Below are 21,013 nucleotides of genomic sequence, written 5' to 3' on the forward strand. Positions count from 1 at the left end.
TGTGCTGAAATGGGTCTGGTGCTACTATCATCTGACCTAGAATCACATATAATAGTTGAATTAATCCACCAGGTTATAGTATAAAATAATATTTTGTGGACTAATGTTAGGCACATGAATCAGGCTTCCAAAACACTACCACAAGCGAAGTTATTTAACACAAAAGGAAATTACGTACAGTTTTATTCTGGTAATAATTTATGAATTCACTAAAATGCTGTGCACATAGAAATATTAAGAACTTCGGGCAAAACATCTGGAAGAAAATCTAATGCTTGCAACCCGAAATGATAACCAAATGTTACTTGTCTTAATACACAACAATGCAAAAACAAATTCAATTTAATATTCAACGGCTCGCTAAATTATATGAATCTGCTGCAGTAACAAATTTACCTTGGTTATTTTAATTACATCTGTGTCTTGCCTGTTAGTGTTAAAGGTTATATCCTTGATATAAGTCAATGCAACATCATCACCATCCACTTCTACATACATTTTCCATTTGGAATCCTGATTGAAAAAGGAAGAGATTGTTATAGGGTTTGCATGGGTATGCAATCCATCAGAGAATATTTCACTAACATTTACAATTCTGTCTTTATTTTCACAAAGCATAATAGTAAGCACAGAGTTGAAAGCAGATAACAGATAATAGGATGTTACACTAATCAGGATCATCACTCATAACGTTCACTTTCAAACTGTAACAATTCATTTAATCTTCCCAATTGTCATAGTTTAAAAAAATATTTTTGAGTGATTCAAATTAATATTGAGATAATTTACAAACAGAAATGTGGTTAACTGAATTCATATTACATTATTTACCAAAAATATGGTCAAATAGGTTGATGATTAGAAATCTTTACTATGAAAACATGATTAAAAATCTTTTACCTGTGAGACTACTGCATGACAAGCGTGATTTAACAAAATTGATGTTTTCAATTAAATCTTATTTTAAAATCTGGAAGCAATACTTATTTGAAATTATTAAAAAATACTCTATGGCAATACATTTTGCATCAGTCAAAAGCCACAAAACATTATTCACCATGGTAAAGTTGATTCAACAGCACACTCTAGAGGCCACACATTTAAGTATGGACCTTCAAAAATTAGATAAGGCTTCAGGGATCACTTTGATACAAAGCAATACACCATACTTGCGAAACATTTTCCATTAATAAACATTATTATTCCTCATTAGGCTGAAAAATGAACAAAAGATTTGTTTGCAATATAAGATTCCATTTAAAAGTTTCTAAACCGAACAACCTTACTGAAGTCCATTGGGCAAGTAATGCAGTAAATTATTCCTGAGTTTCCTAAGAATAGAGTATTCACCCTAAAAGACTAAATAAAAAAAATGGTTTTCCACTATGATGACGAATCATATATCAGCAAACTGAAACAGAAGAAATATTTAATGCTCAGTCAACATTATATCCAAAATCTAAACTTGTGGCAACCTACAAGATTTATTTGGACAATTTATGTGCCCTTGAGGGCTGCGATGAGTGTTACTTCAAAGGTCTCTTAAAAGGTACAGAATCCACGACTTGCAGTTATTTGGCTGTAAAGTCGTGCAACCTAGCACAGGCCAACCTTCACATGGCAAGCACATTGCAGACCTTCTAGCACAAATTAGGGAGGAAAGCTAATGCTGATTATTTTCCTCCTGAAATCAGAGCATGTCAAGGTCAACTATAAAACCTGGATGCTACCCTAGCATCAGCTAATCTGTACCGAACAAGGATCATGACTGATTTCGTAAGATTCAATACAATATTATTTGGCATTAAAAATGCTAAAATGAGACACATTATTAACAGATTTCAATACAGTCTTGATATTCCTTGCAAGGCAAATATATCCATAAAAGAATAACCATAAGGTATGACGGGATTAAGAATGTAATAATTTATGATGTATAAATTCTAAGAACTACAATAAACAGTAACTTGACAAGTTCCCATCTTTAATTTACATCAGTTTATATACCTTGCGAATTCGTTTTACTTGCATATTAATCAATTTTATCTTCTTCCAAATCATAGAAGGTTTGCATTTTTTGTTAAATATTAGAGTTGTACATCATCTACATGACCTGACATGGTCACAATTTAACATACAATGACCTCCATAATGTATGGGACAAAGACCCATCAATTATATATTTGCCTCTGTACTGTACAATTTGAGATTTGTAATAGAAAAAAATCACATGTGGTTAAAGTGCACATTGTCAGATTTTAATAAAAGCCATTTTTATACATTTTCGTTTCACCATATAGAAATTACCACTGTGTTTATACATAGTCCCCCATTTCAGGGCTCCATAATGTTTGGGGCACATGGCTTCACAGGCGTTTGTAATTGCTCAGGTGTGTTTAAATGCCTCCTTAATGCAGGTATAAGAGAGCTCTCAGCACCGTCTTTCCTGCAGTCTTTCCATCACCTTGGAAACTTTTATTACTATTTATCAACATGAGGACCAAAGTTGTGCCAATGAAAGTCGAAGAATCCATTATAAGACTGAGAAACAAGAATAAAACTGTTGGAGACATCAGCCAAACCTTAGGCTTACCAAAATCAACTGTTTGGAACATCATTAAGAAAGAGAGCACTGGTGAGCTTACTAATCGCAAAGGGACTGTCAGGCCAAGGAAGACCTCCACAGCAGATGACAGTAGAATTCTCTCTATAATAAAGAAAAACCGCCAAACACCTGTCCGACAGATCAGAAACACTCTTCAGGAGTCAGGTATGGATTTGTCAATGACCACTGTCCGCAGACGTCTTTATGAACAGAAATACTGAGGCTACACTGCAAGATGCAAACCACTGGTTAGCCGCAAAAAATGGCCAGGTTACAGTTTACCAAGAAGTACTTAAAAGAGCAACCACAGTTCTGAAAAAAAGGTCTTGTGGACAGATGAGACAAAGATTAACATATCAGAGTGATGGGAAGAGCAAAGTATGTAGGAGAGAAGGAACTGCCCAAGATCCAAAGCATACCACCTCATCTGTGAAACACAGTGGGGGGGATGTTATGGCCTGGGCATGTATGGCTGCTGAAGATACTGGCTCACTTATCATCATTGATGATACAACTGCTGATGGTAGTAGCATAATGAATTCTGAAGTGTATAGACACATCCTATCTGCACAAATGCAAACAAATGCCTCAAAATTCATTGGCCGGCAGTCCATTCTACAGCAAGACAATGATCCCAAACATACTGCTAAAGCAACAAAGGAGGTTTTCATAGCGAAAAAATTGTCAATTTTGAGTGGCCAAGTCAATCACCTGATCTGAACCCAATTCAGCATGCCTTTTATATGCTGAAGGGAAAACTGAAGGGGACTAGCCCCCAAAACAAGCATAAGCTAAAGATGGCTGCAATACAGGCCGGGCAGTGCATCACCAGAGAAGACACCCAACAACTGGTGATGTCTATGAATCGCAGACTTCAAGCAGTCATTGCATGTAAAGGATATGCAATAAAATACTAAACATGACTACTTTCATTTACATGACATTGCTGTGTCACAGACATTATTGTGCCCTGAAATGTATAAACACTGCTGGAATTTCTACGTGGTGAAACCAAAATGTATAAAAATGGCCTTTATTAAAATCTGACAATGTGTACTTTAACCATATGTGATTTTTTTTCCTATTACAGATCTCAAATTGTGGAGTACAGAGGCAAATAAATAAATGATGGGTCTTTCTCCCAAACATTATGGAGGGCACTGTATATGGAAGTACGTTCAGTCTTTGCTTGCTGTAGTAACAAATACATTTGCTTTCAGTAAGAGCACTTTCAATTCTTATTCACAATGGACATTGAAATGCAAAGCTGAAGGAAAGGCGGGACAAGGTGACATATCCTTTGTTAGTCCCCGATGATTTCTGTTAGTTCACTACTGGCAACAGAGCGTGCACTTATGCAAGTAGAACTCTTGATCTCCTTGACCCTCATCTGAAAAGTTATTTCAATCTGTCTGACAACTTTAATTCTTGATGGGGACAGCCATTCTACATAAGCGCTAGCTGAAATGCTGTGGACTTTACATTGAATTCAAGAAACTGTATGAAAAAAATCAGGTTTGCAGAGGATAATATTTAGTTGCAGGACTCCTTACAAAGTAAATTCCTGATGTTAATTCAGCTGTTACGAGAAAAACAAAAAGTGGGAGAAATCACATTTGGCACCAGTGGATTTATAACCTACGATTTAAAACCCATCATGCAGTTAAGTTCTCTGCCCCCACCTCAACAATCATCCAAACACTAGTGACCTCTTTTGTCACTGTGCTCAGAGTCAAATACTTCCAAATAAATGGGAAACATAGAAACAGGAGTACACTATTCAATCCCTTGAGAATATTTCAATACTGAATTAAACTACGGCTGACATGTTCCTCGAGTTCATTTAACCATACTTATTCCACTCTGTTGATACACTTACTATAAAAAAAATCTACCAATTATCAGTCTTTAATTTTTTTAAATTCCTCCAATCAAGTTTTTTTTCATGGGAACCGATGAAGAATAGCTTTCTGATTTCAATTCTAATTAGTTCAGCTAAAGTTTTAAGAATTTCCCTCTTGATCTGGATTTTCCCTGCAAGAAAAAACTTCATTTTGTCCACTGTATTGAATACTTTAATTGTCGAAAGTTCTTTCATTAGATCGCTGAGCAATCTAAACTCAATGGAATATAACCCAAGTTTGTAAAAACTATCTTAAGAATTTATTCCTTTAAATCCCAATTTCATTCTGGTAAATTTATGTGGTATTTAAAAATCAATATAATTATTTCACACACACACAGCTGTCTTTTTTACTTCCTAACAATAATCATTTTAAGGTGGAGACAGATAGATATGTAAACAAGTCTCATCCCCAGCTTCATAATTACTGTAGGTGACAATGCAGGATGAAGAAGAAAGAGACGTGTATCAAAGTTCAGATGTATACACATTGTAAATCAAATGCTAGATATCAGATGTTACCTATAACATCCATATCCAAAACGATTGCCCAAAAAAGTTGATATTTTGAGAAATATACTGAGATATAATACATCTTTGTGTAGATATCAAAGTCAAGGCATTCTTGTAAGAGGTCATAATTACCAACTAAACTTTTTAACAATGATGTTCAGGAAGGGCTTTATTTATCATAATAGACTGATGAAAGTTCAGTAAACTTTGGGAATTACCAGTGTTAAGTGACATTCAAGTTGTAGTTGCATTGCTAGTTTGCATCATTATCCTGGTCTGTGGATCAGCAAATGTCATTGCTGTGGGTTTTAAGTGGAAATGAGGCATGAGATCAGATAAGTATCTGTTAGTCTGTGTTACTCCATTCTGTTTACAATGTCATTGCCGACTGTTCTAATATCCCATGGGACATTTGTAAATAAAAAATGAATCAACAGGAAACTGCTCAGATAGAACTACACAAGTAGACCTCACTAGCATGTAGGGGTTACAACTAGGTCTTGAACAGAGGATTTTTTTTAATCGCCTCATGAGAAACAATGTCCCATAATGATGTACAGAACTATTACTGCGCTAATGAAGAATCATACATAATTCAGCACCTTTCACTTGGCACCACTGTGATATACTCATTAGCACAGACACACAGTGGAAGTCAGATGGTGTCCATGCAATTGTAGGCATTATTTGCAGTGCAGCTGCTTTCATGACATTGCCAGTATATAAAAACATGATGCCAGTTTGTTTTATTTAGTGCTAAACCTTCTAGTTTGTAAAAACAAGCCTGACACCAACCTGACATGAGCAAGTGAAAATAATTAGCTCTCATTTTCTCAGCCTCCTATTTCCTCCTCCCTGCTGCGTTTTCTTCCCACTAAACCACCACATGTCATTGGAAATAGGAGGCAATTAGTAGGCTCATTTCAGCCCCACAACTGCAGCAAGAAGAAAGTATTTATGATGGCACAATGAACAGCTGAAAGATTAAATAACATTTGTCTTTTGAAAAGAAAATGACTTCTGACTAAATGGGGCATTTTTGATTATATTCAACCAGCCTCAGAAGAGCAGTTTTAAATGGAGCCTGCCTATGTGATATAGGATCCTTAGAGAACACAAAATGAGTCATTTACAGAAAAAGAGCATGAAAATAAATGTAACTTGCGCAAGCAATTTGGTATTGCATTGAATATTATAATATACAAATATAGAGAACACTTTAAAAAATGAAATGGGCATTTATAAAGCTAATGAAGAAATGTAATATTGTAAATTCTTAGGTTGCAATGATATTAAAAAAATCAAGGTTCTTTCCAGAAACATCAATAAAACAGCATTGACAATTAATTGTTAACCAAGATTCTACCACATTAAAAAAAAGCAAGCTTTATGTAGGTAGAGGCAGAAAAATAAGATTCATGTTTCACGAATCATGAACAATGTTTATTATCTCAGAAATCAAATTACGCATAAACCTTAAATAGTGGCTTCTATTCAATAGTCACTGTTTTGCAAAATTTACAAATAAGCAGCAGCTAAACCAAAAATCTATACTGTAATTCATTTGCCTAATAATTTGTATCAATTTCAATACAACTGCAGTTTTCACTTAAGTCGTGTTCAATGCATGAAAAATATCCCTAAGCACTTCATGGAAATTTATTGAACAAAAGTTGATTCTGAGCAACACATAAGGAGGTATTTAGGCAGCTTACCAAGGAGGTAGGCTTATTAAGTTCATTAAGGATAGAACTAAAATGTGGGTGATCACTGGTCAGCGCAGACTCAGTAGGCCGAAGGGCCTGTTTCCACGCTGTATGACTAAACTAAATTAAACTGGGAGAGTGGGGAGTCAAGAGAGGTGATATTAAGGCGTTTCCATATTTCCTTACAACATAAAACAAGTCAATTTTGAACCAGCAATCAAATCATCCAGCAATCTTCATCCCATAATAATACCCTACCAGTTATCTACACATTGGGAACAATTTACAGTTACTAATTTACCTACCAATACATCTTTTGGATACAAAAGAAACTGAAGCAACTGTGAGTCACTCACAGGGAGAGTTGAGAAATGCTGGAGTTAATAGTGTAAACTAGGAAAAGGGGTCTGGCAATTCAATGGTTAGATTAAAAATTGAACCACCAGCTGGATGTAGGTAAAAGATGAAGGTAATAGATGGTTTGGTGAAGTGCACCATAGTCTAGTTGGATTCAACTGGTGACTTTGATCAGAGCCACTTCAGTACAGTGGCAGGATTGGATGCATGGACGAAGGAATTCAAACACAGATTTGCTGAAAACAGCCTGAAATTTGAAGGCTAAAACATTTTGAAACAATTTAGAGAAGTTAAGGGAGAATAGGGATGTTAGTTTGCAAGGTCTTGCTGTGGCAGTGAATTAATTGAAAGTAGTCATTGTCAGTGTTGGGTTCAGAAATGGAAACTGCGTAATAATTTCAGAGCAGTTACTCAGAGTTGAATTCAAACAAAGAATAAAAAACAAAATATTTCTCAAAACTAGATCTAGAACATCAGTCAAACATGCTGCAAGAAATAGTTGTTTCAGAACATTAAGTACTCAATTGGTAATGATTATTTCTTCTCTGGATTTGTACCATTTTTACTTGAAATCAACATTGTCATGGGTGCTTAAAAGCAAGAGAAAATGTGAAAAATATTTACTTCCTCAGTCGAACTAGCAATTTCAGTATCTGTAATATATTTAGCATTTAACATTTATTGTTGGCAGGATGCTAGGAGTCAGTAATCAAAGAGCTAATAATGCGCCATTTAGGAAAGCTGAACATAAACAATTCTAGGCAACATGGTTTTATGAAAGACATGGTTTGACAAATTTACTAGAATTCTGTGAGGATGCGCTAGGGAAAGTTAATAGAGTGGTACCAGTATATAGTGCATTTAGATTTTTGATAGACATTCGACAGGGTGCCGCATAGGATATATATGTATATATTAGTTGCCCAATGTATTGGAGGAACTGTGTTAGCATGGATTGAAATCTAGTTGTCACATAGAAATCTAAGAAATTGAATAAATTTGTCCTTTTTCAGGCCGGAGAAATGTAAGTCATGCAGTAACCATCAACCATTCCTCAGCCCACCTGGCTAATCAATCATGATCCTGCTGCAATTTTTTGAAACCATCTTCACTATCTACAAAACATCCACTTTTGTATCATCTGTGAACTTGCTAATCTTGCCGTGTACGTTCTCATCCAAATCATTGATGTAGATGACAAACAGGTATGGACCCAGCACCGAACCCTGAGGCACACTACCAGTCACAGGCCTCCAGTCTGACAAGCAACCTTCCACCATCACCATCAGCTTTCTTCCATGATGCCCATTTTCTATCCATTCTTCTATCTCTCCTTGGATATCATGCGATCTAACCTTCTAGGGCAGCCTACCACGCGGAACCTTGTCAAATGCTTTGCTGAAGTCCATGTATACAACATCAACCTTTTTGGTCACGTCTTCAAAAAACTCAGATTTGTGAGACACGACCTCCCACATACAAACCCATGCTGACTATCCCTAATCAGCCCTTGTCCGTCTGAATCCCTATATATCCTATCCCTCAGAATACTCTCCAGTAACTTTCCAACCACAGATGTTATGCTCACTGGCCTCCAGTTCCCAGCATTTTCCCTGCAGCCCTTCTTGAATAGAGGCACATTTGTCACCCTTCGGTCCTCCGGCACCTCTCCTGTATTTAAAGGCGATTCGTAAATTTCAACCTGGGCTCCCGCAATTTCCTCTCTGGTTTCCCACAATGTCCTGGGATATATCTGGTGGAAGGATATCTGATCAGGCCCTGGAGATTTGTCTACCATCATCTCCAAATGGGGGGAGGGGGGGGCACCATCGACTCCACAGTCAAAAAGGCCCAACAGAGGATGTACTTCATGCGGCAGCTGAGGAAGCACAATCTGCCACAGGCAATGATGGTCCAATTCTAAACTGCCATCGTAGTCTGTCCTCACCTTCTCCATCATGGTCTGGTTTGGCTCAGCCACCAAGCACGACATCCGGAGGCTACAGCGAATCGTTCGATCAGCTGAGAAGGTTGTTGGCTGCAACCTTCCCCCCAATGATGAACTGTACACTGCAAGGGTCAGGAAGCGAGCGGGTAAGATCATCTCTGACCCTGGCCACAAACTCTTTGAAGTACTTCCCTCTGGAAGGCGACTCCGGACTGTCAAAGCTGCCATGGCCAAATATAAAAACAGCTTTTTCCCCACGAGCAGTAGCTCCACTCAATAACCAAATGTCTGTAGCCTCATTTTGCTCTGGTATTTTATTTCATTCACATGTTTAAACTATAATGACTTATTCTTAATGTTTTAATGTTTTCTGTTCTATTCTTAATTGTCTAGTGTATGTCATGTGTTACTTGCGAGCAGGCACCAAGGCAAATTCCTTGTATGTGTACATACTTGGCCAATAAACTTATTAATTCATTTATTCTTCATACACGATAGTACCTTCAGCACCTCTTCGACCGTAACACTGACTGCTCTCAAGACACTTCCATTGACTGCCCCAAATTCCTCTGTGAGAATCTTACCCATCTCCTGTGGCTCCACAGAGTTGACTGCTTTGATTCCTGAGGGGTACCACTCTCTCTCTAGTTACCCTTTTCCCCCTTAACATATCCATATATATATCTTATCTATACTATTACTAAAACTCTCATCTTGACCATTTCCGGTCTGCGTTGTATTTATGTTTGCGCAAAAGTGACCCCTCATAGCGCTACGTTTTCTCGCCACCTTACTCACCATTCTCCTCTGCTGCAAGTCAAATAAGTTTTGGTCCCATGGGTGAAATAGTACAAAAGTTCTGAAGGTTTAAAAATCGTAAAAACTGCCCCTTCCGGAATCGGCTGTCAATAACGCGGCGAGGAGAATAAAAAGCTGAAGGGGCGCAGTGTGTTTAGCAGCTCGCAGAGAGTCAGCAGCTCATGGAGAGTGTGCAGCCTGCGGGCTGATTCTGCGGCGACCAGCAGGAATAGCTGGAAGTTTGTGTGTGTGTGCACGTGCGTGTGTATATAATCACATCTGCTCGAAAAAACAACGCATATCCCTGTAGAGTTTTATCCCGTTGAGTCCAAAATCGTCATCTGAAAGATTCATGCTTTATTTCTCGAGTTATTTCTCGAGTTAAAAAGTATTTCTCGAGTTATTTATGAAAATGTTCACAAATCTGAAATAACTTTGAAAATTTTTATTTCTTTTCTTTTTTTCTATTATTTTTTATTAGAAGCAATTGTACAAGAATAAAACATTCGGCATGTAAAATTATACAATTATTGTACAGCTTCAATTTTAACTTTTTAACCTGAAAATGAGGGGAAAAAAAGAGAGAAAGAACAAGAGAGGGGAAAAAGTGAAAAGTGAAAAGATAAGACCCCTAAACTACCAAAGTAGTGTGGCCAAAGAGTGAATAAAGATATAAGAGAGAAGAAAAGTTTTTTTTTAAAAAAGGAAAAGGAAAAAGAAAAAAGAAAAAAGTGGAGATATACCTGCCCCTCGTGTGTCCCCCGCCCACCTCACCCAACCCAGAATCAGATTTAAATCCAAATTTGTGTTGCGCCATACTATCCTTGTAAGAATTCGGTAAAGGGTGTCCATGTTTTGAAAAATTGATCTGGTTTTTCTGCAAAGACAAGCCTAATATTTTCCAAATGTAGTGTCTCGGACATGTTTGTGATCCACATCTTCACAGTAGGGACTGATGTGTGTTTCCAAAATTTAAGTATTAGTTTTTTCGCCGTTATCAGGCCATAGTTAAGGAAACGTCTTTGAACTAATGTTAGCTCAGACAGGCTTCTGACTAGAGTACCTAGAGTCATCAATTCTGTGTCGGGGGCCAATTTTATTTTAAGTATTTTAGAATTTTTTTTCCAAAATTCCCCTCCAGAAATTATGTAACTTTATACAGGAGGCAAAAGAGTGGGTTATGGTTGCTTCCTGAAGGAGACATTTATCACAAATAGGGGAAACATTTGGGAAGATCTTCTTCAGTTTAGACTTTGAATAATAAAGTCTATGCAGTATTTTAAATTGTATTAACGAGTGCCTAACGATAAGAGAACAGTTGTGTATATATAGAAGGCTTTCCTCCCATCTATCTTTTTAAATTGTTAGGCCCAATTCATCTTCCCAAGCTCGCCTAATTATTTCCGACGATGGGGTTTGTATATTTAAGAAGGTATTATAAAGGTGCGATAATGGTTAATAATGGAGAGAGAAGGTTGTTTGCCTTTTAATATAGGCGCGATCCTTCTCTCTCCAATAAATCTGAAGAAATCATTATATGAGAAAAATCCGATAATCCATAGCACCTTACGAATCTGGAAACAAGTGAAATCAACCCTTAAATTGAGAAATGTATCTCTTCTCCCACTAATCACCAACAATCCCTCGTTTAAGCCGTCTACATTAGACAAGCCGTTATATTCAATGGGAAAGCTTGGGAATTTTATAAAACTGGGAGGTCTTTATGAGATGGGGACTCTCCTCTCATTTCAAAAATTAGTCGAAATATCATCTGAAAGGTAGCCAATACTTTAGATATCTTCAAATACGAGACTATCTGAAATCACATACCCAAGACTGTCAATATATGGCTCCAGACACACTAGACGAATGCATGAATAACTTTGAAAATAAACCCACTCCTTCGCTGATGACATCACAATGGATCTGCTTGCTGCCGTTTTACTCACGCTGCGAGTGTCTTACTCACGCTGCGAGTGTCTTACTCACGCTGCGAGTGTCTTACTCACGCTGCGAGTGACGTCTCCTCCCCCCCTCTCCCCGTTATTCAAAAGACGCTTGGGCATTTTTTTTTCTCGGGGCTTTCTCTCGGCTCCCCGGTCGCCTCCTCCCTCTCGCCCCCGGGCTCTCTCCCCCCCGGGCTCTCTCCCCCCCGGGCTCTCTCCCCCCCGGGCTCTCTCCCCCCCCGGTTCTCTCCACCCTGGGCTCACTCTCTCCCCGGGCTCTCTTCCCCACCCCGGGCTCTCTCTCCTCCTGGCCTCTCTCTCCTCCCCGGGCTTTGAAGAACAAGCAAGTCGGGCCCCGACTAGAGCTCTCGGGTCCGTCTCTGGTCGCGTCCGTCTCAGGTCGGAACCGTCTCCGGTCGGATCCCTCTCCCCCTCCTCCTCCTCTCCCCCGGCCTTTCCCCCCCTCCCTTTTTTTCTCTTGCCCCCCCCTCCTCTCCCCTCTCTCAGTCTCTCTCCCCCCCTCTCTCATTGAACTTTGAAAATAAACTGGCTGCCTTCTTCCTTGCGCAGCAAGTGACGTCATCCCCCCCCCCCCCCCCCCCCCCCGTCCACGCCCCCCGGTACTCGGGCTCTGCCTGGAGCGAGGGAGTATTGCATTCGGGAACCAGTCCTCCCCTGTGACGACTCCCCCCCCCCCCCACCCCTCAAACTCTACCCCCTCCCTCTCTGCCCCCCCGCTCCCTCTCTGCCCCCCTCCCGCTCCCTCTCTGCCCCCCATGCCTCCTGTGGGGGCTATGGGTAGGGGACGGGTGCGTTGGGGGAGCAGACCCAATGGGGCTAGTGTATTTATAAAATCTTTTGGCAATGCCATGAATGTTATCTGCCAGAGCTATCTCCTGGCCCCTTTTTGGCCTTCTAATTTCCTTTTTTACTTTGCTCCTTAGTTCTAAAACTCCTCCAGGGATACACTTGTTCCCAGCTGCTTATACCTTGCATCTTTCTTATTCTTGACCTCAATTTCTCTCGTCAGCCAAGCTTCCTTACATTTGCCTAATACGGACGTGTATTTCCTGAGCTTTTGTCGGCACACTTTTAAAAACATCCCACTTGGCTGATGTTCCTTTCCCCTGAAACAAACTGCCGCAATAGACTTGAGCGACTTTCTCTCATACCCACAAAGTTGGCATTTTAATACGTGGGCCCTCTTTGCCCCTATCCATAACTATCTTAAACCTAATCAAACATTGATCACTGGTCGCAAAAGGTTCCTCCTCGAACGCTTCATTCACTTGCTCTTCCCAATTTCTCAAGACTAGATCAAGTGTAGCGCTTTTATGCGTGGGCCCATCTGCATATTGCTGTAGAAGATTCTCCTGAACACCTTCGAGTTTAATGTGAGGAAATGTGGTGATGGATTATTAAAAGGTGAATACAATTTAAAGGAAGAGAAACAGTCAATTAATGAAGTCCAGAGAGATCTAGGTGTTCCAGTGCATGAATCACAAAATGTTTGCAGGCAAATCCAACGTGTAATTAAGATGGCAAGCAATCTTTGGCCTTTATTGTGAAGGGTTGGAGTTTAAGAATCGGAAGGTTTTGTTACCGATGTTGGTGAGGCCACACTTGGAATACTGAGCACAGGTTTGGTTCCCTTACCTAAAAAGGATATTGCAGCATTGGAGGCAGTCCAAAGTAGAGTTACTATGTTAATTCCTGAGATATAGAGAATTGTCCCATCAAGAGAAGCAGTTTCAGTCTATACATTCTTGGAGTTTAAAATAATGAGTAGTGACCTTATTCAAACATGGCTGGAAGTTTTTCACGAGTGGGAGAGTCACAAACAAGGGAACAAATATACAAAATAAAGGGCTTGTCACTTAAACTGAGGCGCAAATAAATTTCTTCTCTCCGAGGGTAGTGAATCTCTGGAATTGTCTGGTGGTCAGATCATTAGATATTTTTAAGGTGGAGACAGATAGATATTAGAAAGATCAGAGGGTTATGGGGAGGTGGAACAGAAGAAGTGAGGCCTGCACAGATCAGCCATGATCATATTAAATGGCAGGGTACGCTTGAGGGGCCTGGTGGCTTACTCTGCTCTTATTTTCTTGTGTTCAAAAATTTCCAGTTTTGTTTTATATATAGAAATGTTGATCTATGGTAAAGTTAGAGCACTACATTTTGTAGTTACAGCTCGTCTTAATCATAGTGAATGCATAAATGTGAATTAAAACAACAAAAATTCTACCCATCTGAAGCACTGAATACTTCCTCCACCACACCACACCCAGCAAGCTCCACAATTACTGACCACGGAATCTCCACTGAGCTGTTGAATGCGCTCTTTTCGCCACTAAATCACAAAAGTTACAACTTCAAACCATTTCCCCATTTAGACAGCCCTCCAGCATTCTGCAGAACTGACAAATGTTCATGAAATACTTTTTCAAATGCAATAAAAACTAAATTTAGCTAACTTATTACCTCATTTCCCCTCATCCCCCAGCACTTCCTACGGGGGCTGTCGGGGGGGGGGGGGGGGGGGGGCGAGCGTGCTGCAGCTGGTGGGGGGGGGGGGGGGGGGGGGGGGGCGAGCATCCTGGAGTCGGGGGGAGGCTTGAAGTGGGGGCTGTTGGAGGGGGGCGGGGCAAAAATTAAAATAGACGTAAACTTATCTATGGAGCCGTTGTGATGGGGTAAAAAAAGATGACGAAAATTCTCGAAAGGCCCCAACAGTGCAGGCGTGTCTCATTTCTCTTTCTCCAGCACCCCCCCCCCCTTCTTCACCCTCCCTCATATTTCCCCTCTCCTCCTCCCCACCCCCAATAACTCCCTCACTTCTCCTTCCCTCTCCTTTTCCCTACCCTCAGTCACTTCCTCCCTCCCTTCATAACTTCTCTCCTCTCCCTACCCCCTCCTATCCCTCCATCCCCCACCTCCCCCCCACTATCCCTCCTCACCTCCCCCACTGCTCTCCTCTATTCCCCCCTCCCTACCTCCCCCACTCCCCCCCTCCTATCCCTCTATTCCCCCTCCTCCCCCACTGTCCCTCGGCCTCACCAGCGTCCGGCCCCCTCAATCCCCCCACTGTCCCTCCTCACCACCCCAGGATCTCGAGGTTGCAGCAGTCGGCTAGGCTATGCGCCGCTCCACACTCCAGCTGCTCTGCACTCCACCTGGCGGTGAGGCACAAACTCAGCTCCTCCGCTCCTTCAGATTTATTCTCAGTGCCAATCAGTGCGGTGATGGTGCGCCGGAAGGGACATTGTGATCCCGGCCTGGGTGAAGCCGTCCCGGGTGACTGACAGGAGAGGAGACCAATCTGCGTGGCACTGACAGGAGAGGAGAGCAATCTGCGCATGTGCGTTTTTTAAGATTTTTAAACATTAATAATTTTTACAGTATACCACGGATCGGAAAAAAACTTGGTGCACTTGAGCACAAGAACATGGTGAGTAAGGTGGTGAAGAATGGTAGCACTATCGTGTACCCTTTTGGCGCATATAGAAAAAACACACAAACCGGAAAAGCACAAGATCAGAGTTTTTGTTATGTACTAGACCAAGTGCAGACCCATTGGGTCTGTTCCCCCAACGCGCGTTTGCAGGGGGGGGGGAGGGGGGGCGGGGCGCCATGCGGCGTCACACACACTAACCACCTCCACACACACACTAATGTTATTGTAACGTCAGCAGCTGGGCAGCGGTCAGATTAAAAAAAAAGATCAGATTGGTCAACAATTTTAATTAAAAAGTCAGGAAAATAATGTACCAAATGTACAGAGGAGTGGATTTCTAAATTCACGAGGAAAATCTCGACTGAAATATGTAAAAATATTCCCGTTTCGGCATCTGGTTTTCGAGGAGATACGTTTCACATGCAAAATGACACACACACACCCACACACAGTTTTTAAAGTATATAGATAGATAGTAAGAAGTGTAATATAATTACTCTAGTATAGTCTAGCATAATATAATTTAATATTCTAATACAGAAATTCAAGGTCTTGAAGAGCTGCAAGCTGCACATCAGAGGGGCCATATGTGGCGTGGTTGCGATTGGGACAATGTTTGAGTGTAGATTTCATTAGTTTCTAGAGCAGTGGTTCTTAACCTTTTTGGCATACGTATGCGCATACGGGAACAAAATACTGTATGTGGTATGTACCTTTGTTAGGTTCCTAAAAATGGGCTCAACAAATTAATGTTATTTATGACCCCTTCATGTCCCCCGGTAAAGCCCCAAGTGACCCCCCCCCCCCCATGGGGGTCCCGACCCCCAGGTTAAGAATCACTGTTCTAGAGGTTGCTAGATTTTTCACTCTTTCTTAAAGGCTGATAGTGCAAAATTACCATAAATAACCACACCTTTCAACTGAGAGTGGAGAATTAGCCTTGCCATCTTATTACATTGCTGTCGGATATCCCACAGCAAAACAGCACAGATCTCTCAACTGGAATAGTGCCACTGAATAAAATGTTGGTGGGCTTCAGTGTATTGGTGATCCCAGCAACTGCCAACCTTTTGTTGGGATTAAACCCACTCTGGAAATTTTGTAAAATTGGAATTCTAGCAGATGTTTCTAGCAGCATTGTGCAGTCCTACTATACATACCAAAACACCCAGATAAGGAAAGGCATTCAGAGGCCATTTACCTGACATTCTTTCCCTGGCTTTAAATGATAACCAAAAATCAGATCAAGATTCAGTATCTTTTCTCCAAATTCCTCTTCTTCTTTGGAATCATCTCCCTTCAAAGAAAACATTCAGTGATTTCTATTTGGCTTTTATATTGTAAGTACATTTGCAGATAACACAAAAATAAGTGATATAGTTATTAGTAAAGAAGGTTATCTATGTTTACTTCAAGGTCTGGGACAGTTGGGAAGATGAGGCAAGGAATGGCAAATGGAATTTAACCCTGCCATTTATGAGGTGTTTTAACAATAACAATTCTGTGTTATGCCAAACCGGGGCAGGATTTACACAGTAAATGATAGAGCCCTGGAGAATGTTGCATAATAGAGTGATCTGGGCGTATAGGTACATGGTTCCTTAAAAGTGGCAAGCCAAGTGGACAGGGTGTTGAAGAAGGCGTTTGGCATGCTTGTCTTCATTGGGAAGGGTAGGTAGTACAAACATTGGCACATCATAATGCAGCTGTACACGTCCTTGACGAGACCACAATTGGAGTAATGTGCGCGGTTAGAACATAGAACAGTACAACACAGGTATGGGCTCTTCGGCTCAATGTTTATGCTGAACATGATGCCAGGCTAATCTGATTTAATCTGCCTGTACATGATCCATAGACCTCTATTCTCTGCCTATCATGTGCCTATCTAGATGCCTCTTAACCACTATCTTATCTGCCTCCACCATTACCCCTGGCAACGCGTTCCAGGCCCCCACGATTCTTTATGTAAAAAACTTGCCCTGCGCATCTCCATTCAACTTGCTCCATCTCACTTCATTGCAATGCCCTCTAGTGTTGGACATTTCCACCCAGATTCCATATTATCAAAATATTTTGATTATCTCTGATGTTCATGGGCAGTCTTAACTAAAATACACCAATTAAAACATATAAAATGTTAAACACCATTAAACATCATTTAAGCACCAAAAATACAAAGCTGATAGCTTTTAAATCAATATTACGTATATGTTAACTCAACTAATCCAGAACAGGATAAATTAGCTGAAACTTGTCTTTCCCCCTCAGTGAGATTTCTTCACGACTGAACTGAATGGAGTCATTGAACCCTCCTGTTCAGGGGTCAGAATTTGCAGCATGCTGCAAGTACTGTCCAACATCAGTGCATCACAGATACTAAAGGGCCTGTCCCACGAGCATGCGACCTGCATGCGGCAAGCGCGACCTAAAGGGCCTGTCCCACCAGCATGCGCGACCAAACCAGAAGCGGGAGCCGCGCGGAGGTTGAGTGAGTGACACAGCGTCGAGGCAGCTGTGTATGCCCGTCGAGGCGGTTGCGGGCAGGCAGGCGGAATTTGTAAACACGGTCAGTTTTTCGGAGCCCCGCGCGATGTCGGGACAAGCTCCGCACAACTCCATACAGCTCCGGCGATCGAAGTGGGACCAGCCCCGCGAGGCCGTACGGCACAAGCGACCACGTTAGGTCGCTCTTGCCACATGCAGGCGCATGCTGGTGGGACTGGCCCTTTAGATCGCGCTTGCCACATGGAGTCGCATGCTCGTGGGACAGGCCCTTAGGCATGTTCTGCTATTCTTGAGGCACTTTCATGAATTAGCAGGAAATCACTGAATCCATTCACAGCCTGAAAAAATACAAACAGCATAGTTTACCTGCTAATATCATTGAAATAGGTATGGATTAATCCTTGTACTTAAAGACCATAAACAATTCCTGGAATAACAGATCCTGAGAATTAACATTTCTCAATGGTGTGCCCTAAAATGTTAATGTAAATAATCTTGTTTGCTGTTAATAGATTCTCCAGTGGCAAATATGTCTGACAACATCCCGCCTGATGAGAAACTGCAGCAGAATTTTGAACAATGCACTACCATTGCATTCAGACTATGTTCAATGATTTTAATCTGGAGAGTCTCAGGCTAAGTGTGGTAAATCTACTGTTAATCCATCTGAAGGCAAGCACCCAGTGTAAAGAGCGGAAGCAGCAAAGAGCACCTGCCTACAGCCAGAATTATTTAACGGCCCAGATGCCCAAGAAGGAAAAAAGCAGATCAAAAATATAACTATTTTTATAGGATGCTATTGGATTAAATGCAATTATTATCTGATCAGTGGAGTAATGGAAGATATGTCATAAACCACAGCTGAGTCGGAGGCAATGAGTACTGGGGAATAAATGAACCACAGTAAAAAGGACTGGCTGTAGCAGCCTATAATTTTGTCCAACAGAATAGAATTATCGTCTTATTTCACTGGTTGCTGATTTAGTACTCAGGTTCATTGTGGATCTTTACAAATCGTAAACTGTTGACAAGAGCTGTGCATTCTCTGACTTACAAGATCAAACAATCGCCATGAGTTCACAAAATATAAAATTCTTCACAGTTTAGATCCAATAATTCCAAATACATTTATAGCTTATCAGCAGGAGCTTAATAGATCTATGTTGTGTACAAATCTTCTGCATCTGCTTATTAATATTTAAAATCACTAGCCTGTTTTACTTTCTGAGCAAATAAATACAAAAAGAATCACAAATTATGCTGATTTCATCAAAAACACCAATGCTCGAAACCAAAAATTAGCAGAGTTCATAAATTACATTATATGTGGTGTGGTTGAAAAGAGAGAGAGATATATATATATAACTTTTCTTTACTAACCTTAATTAAGGGAGGAAAGTGAAAGAGGTTCAAGTAGTCAAGGGTCAGTTTTTCAATTTCAGTCTGAAAGAGAACAGATGGGTTTGTTAACAGCAGGTAATTATTTTCATCTTTTCACTAACTTCCATATACATACTGTCAACATTTGTCAATTTCTGGAAAATATTGTAGATTGTCTATTGGAGCTGCTTAACCGTCATTAGATTTTTTAACAACTATTGTCTTCGTTTTAGTTTTTTCCTTTGATACATAGGAACAGTAGTAGGCCATTTAGCCTTTCAAGTCTTTTCTGCCAATCTTTCAGTTAACCATATACATCTGCAGCAAAATATCTATCCATTATTCACCTTGATATGAACATATTACTTTTGTGTTCCAAATTGGTATTGATTTTGTCCTAAAACATTCTCAGAGTTTATTTCTTTCCTGTTAAGAACAAAGAGGCAAAAGCAAAACGTTTCACTATTTGTAGGAATCTTGAAATCACATTAAATATGCAAGCATAAAATAAACTGATCACAAATATCTTAAATAGTAAATGGTATACAAAATAAAACTTGGAAATACCCTCAGGAATTAAGTGGCACAAGATGTGAAAATAGGAACATTGCTGCATGCAACATTCCACTAATGTAAATTAAAATGCTAGCAGTTCGTTTCTAAGCCACCTTTCATTTTAGCTTCTTTCTTCATACCTTTAAATGAATGATATGTCCTTTGGATTGTATTCCTATGTCTTTCATGTCCTGTTCTGTCAGCAAGAGTAACCTTTGGCCCGTGATGTGGTGATTTTTGAACAGTTCAGCGTAGCCTTTCATGTCACAATCTCTGTCACCTATAATCATAAAGTTACAGAAAATCATCATATTTGCAATGTACAGAAACTCCAGTAATTCACAGAACTGTCATCAATCTCTATTACCTTTATCTAATAATTGTTTGATCCAAAAGTACTGGAAAAGAGAAATAAGCAAAGGATTAAAATACAATGTTGAGTAAAGAATTATCTCTAATGTCCATTATGTCCAAAGTATTGTGATCAGAAATAATACATTACTTTTTGTTTTAAATTGCTAATGACAATGGAAAGGCTTACATTAGCAAAATATTTATTATTAAATTTAGAAACATACGACATAAGCTGCTATAATTTAGTGCAGCCATATTCAAATAAGCTTGGATTTTCCAGGGGACAGACTTTCAACTGATGTCTACTACAAACCTGCCGACTCCCCCAGTTACTTGGACTACACCTCCTCCTACCCTGCCTCTTGCAAAGAGACTATCCCCTACTCTCAATTCCACTGTCTCTGCCGCATCTGCTCCCAAGCTGTGACTTTCCATTCTAAGACATCTGAGATGTCCTTGTACCTTAGTAAATGCCGTTTCCCCCCTGCTGACTGATGGATCCCTCACCCAAATCTGCTCTATGTCCCGTAGTTCTGCTCTCACTTCCCCTCCCCCTAGACGGGACAAGGATAGAGTTCCTCTGCTCCTCACCAGCCTCCACATCCAAACATCATCCTCAGACATTTCCGGCATCTCTATCGTGATTCTACCAGTTACATATTCCCATCTCCATCCATTTTTGTCTTCCACAGAGACCACTCACTCTGCAACTCCTTGGTTCACTCATTCCTTCCCAACCAAACCACCTCCTCCCCAGGTACTTTCCCGTGCAACTGCAGGAGATGTAACACCTGTTCATATACCTCCTCCCTCGTCTTCTTCCATGCACCCCACGGTCCTTCCAGAAGAGAGAGGTGTTCATGTGCACCTCCTTTAACCTAATCTCCTGTACATCGCAAGACCAAACGTAGACTCGGTGACTGCTTCGCTAAACACTTACGTTCGGTCCAACAAGGCCTATTGGATCTTCCGGTTGCTAATTA

At 40.5% G+C, this 21,013-nt stretch overlaps 1 protein-coding gene across 3 annotated transcripts in view; it reads right to left on the reverse strand.

Annotated features, from left to right (window-relative positions):
* The window catches only part of map3k20 (mitogen-activated protein kinase kinase kinase 20), a 124,838-nt gene that overhangs the window by 11,913 nt on the left and 91,912 nt on the right, over nucleotides 1-21,013 (reverse strand). For all 3 annotated transcript variants that reach the window (XM_033023937.1, XM_033023939.1, XM_033023938.1), the window contains 5 exons: nucleotides 20,044-20,074; nucleotides 19,817-19,956; nucleotides 19,122-19,184; nucleotides 16,435-16,530; nucleotides 397-513 (listed from right to left, as the gene is read on the reverse strand). In XM_033023937.1, the coding sequence (XP_032879828.1) occupies nucleotides 397-513; nucleotides 16,435-16,530; nucleotides 19,122-19,184; nucleotides 19,817-19,956; nucleotides 20,044-20,074 (447 nt within the window). The remainder of the gene's footprint in view (nucleotides 1-396; nucleotides 514-16,434; nucleotides 16,531-19,121; nucleotides 19,185-19,816; nucleotides 19,957-20,043; nucleotides 20,075-21,013) is intronic.

This window comes from Amblyraja radiata, chromosome 7 (genome assembly GCF_010909765.2).
Source record: "Amblyraja radiata isolate CabotCenter1 chromosome 7, sAmbRad1.1.pri, whole genome shotgun sequence".
In the NCBI taxonomy this organism is placed as follows: domain Eukaryota; kingdom Metazoa; phylum Chordata; class Chondrichthyes; order Rajiformes; family Rajidae; genus Amblyraja; species Amblyraja radiata.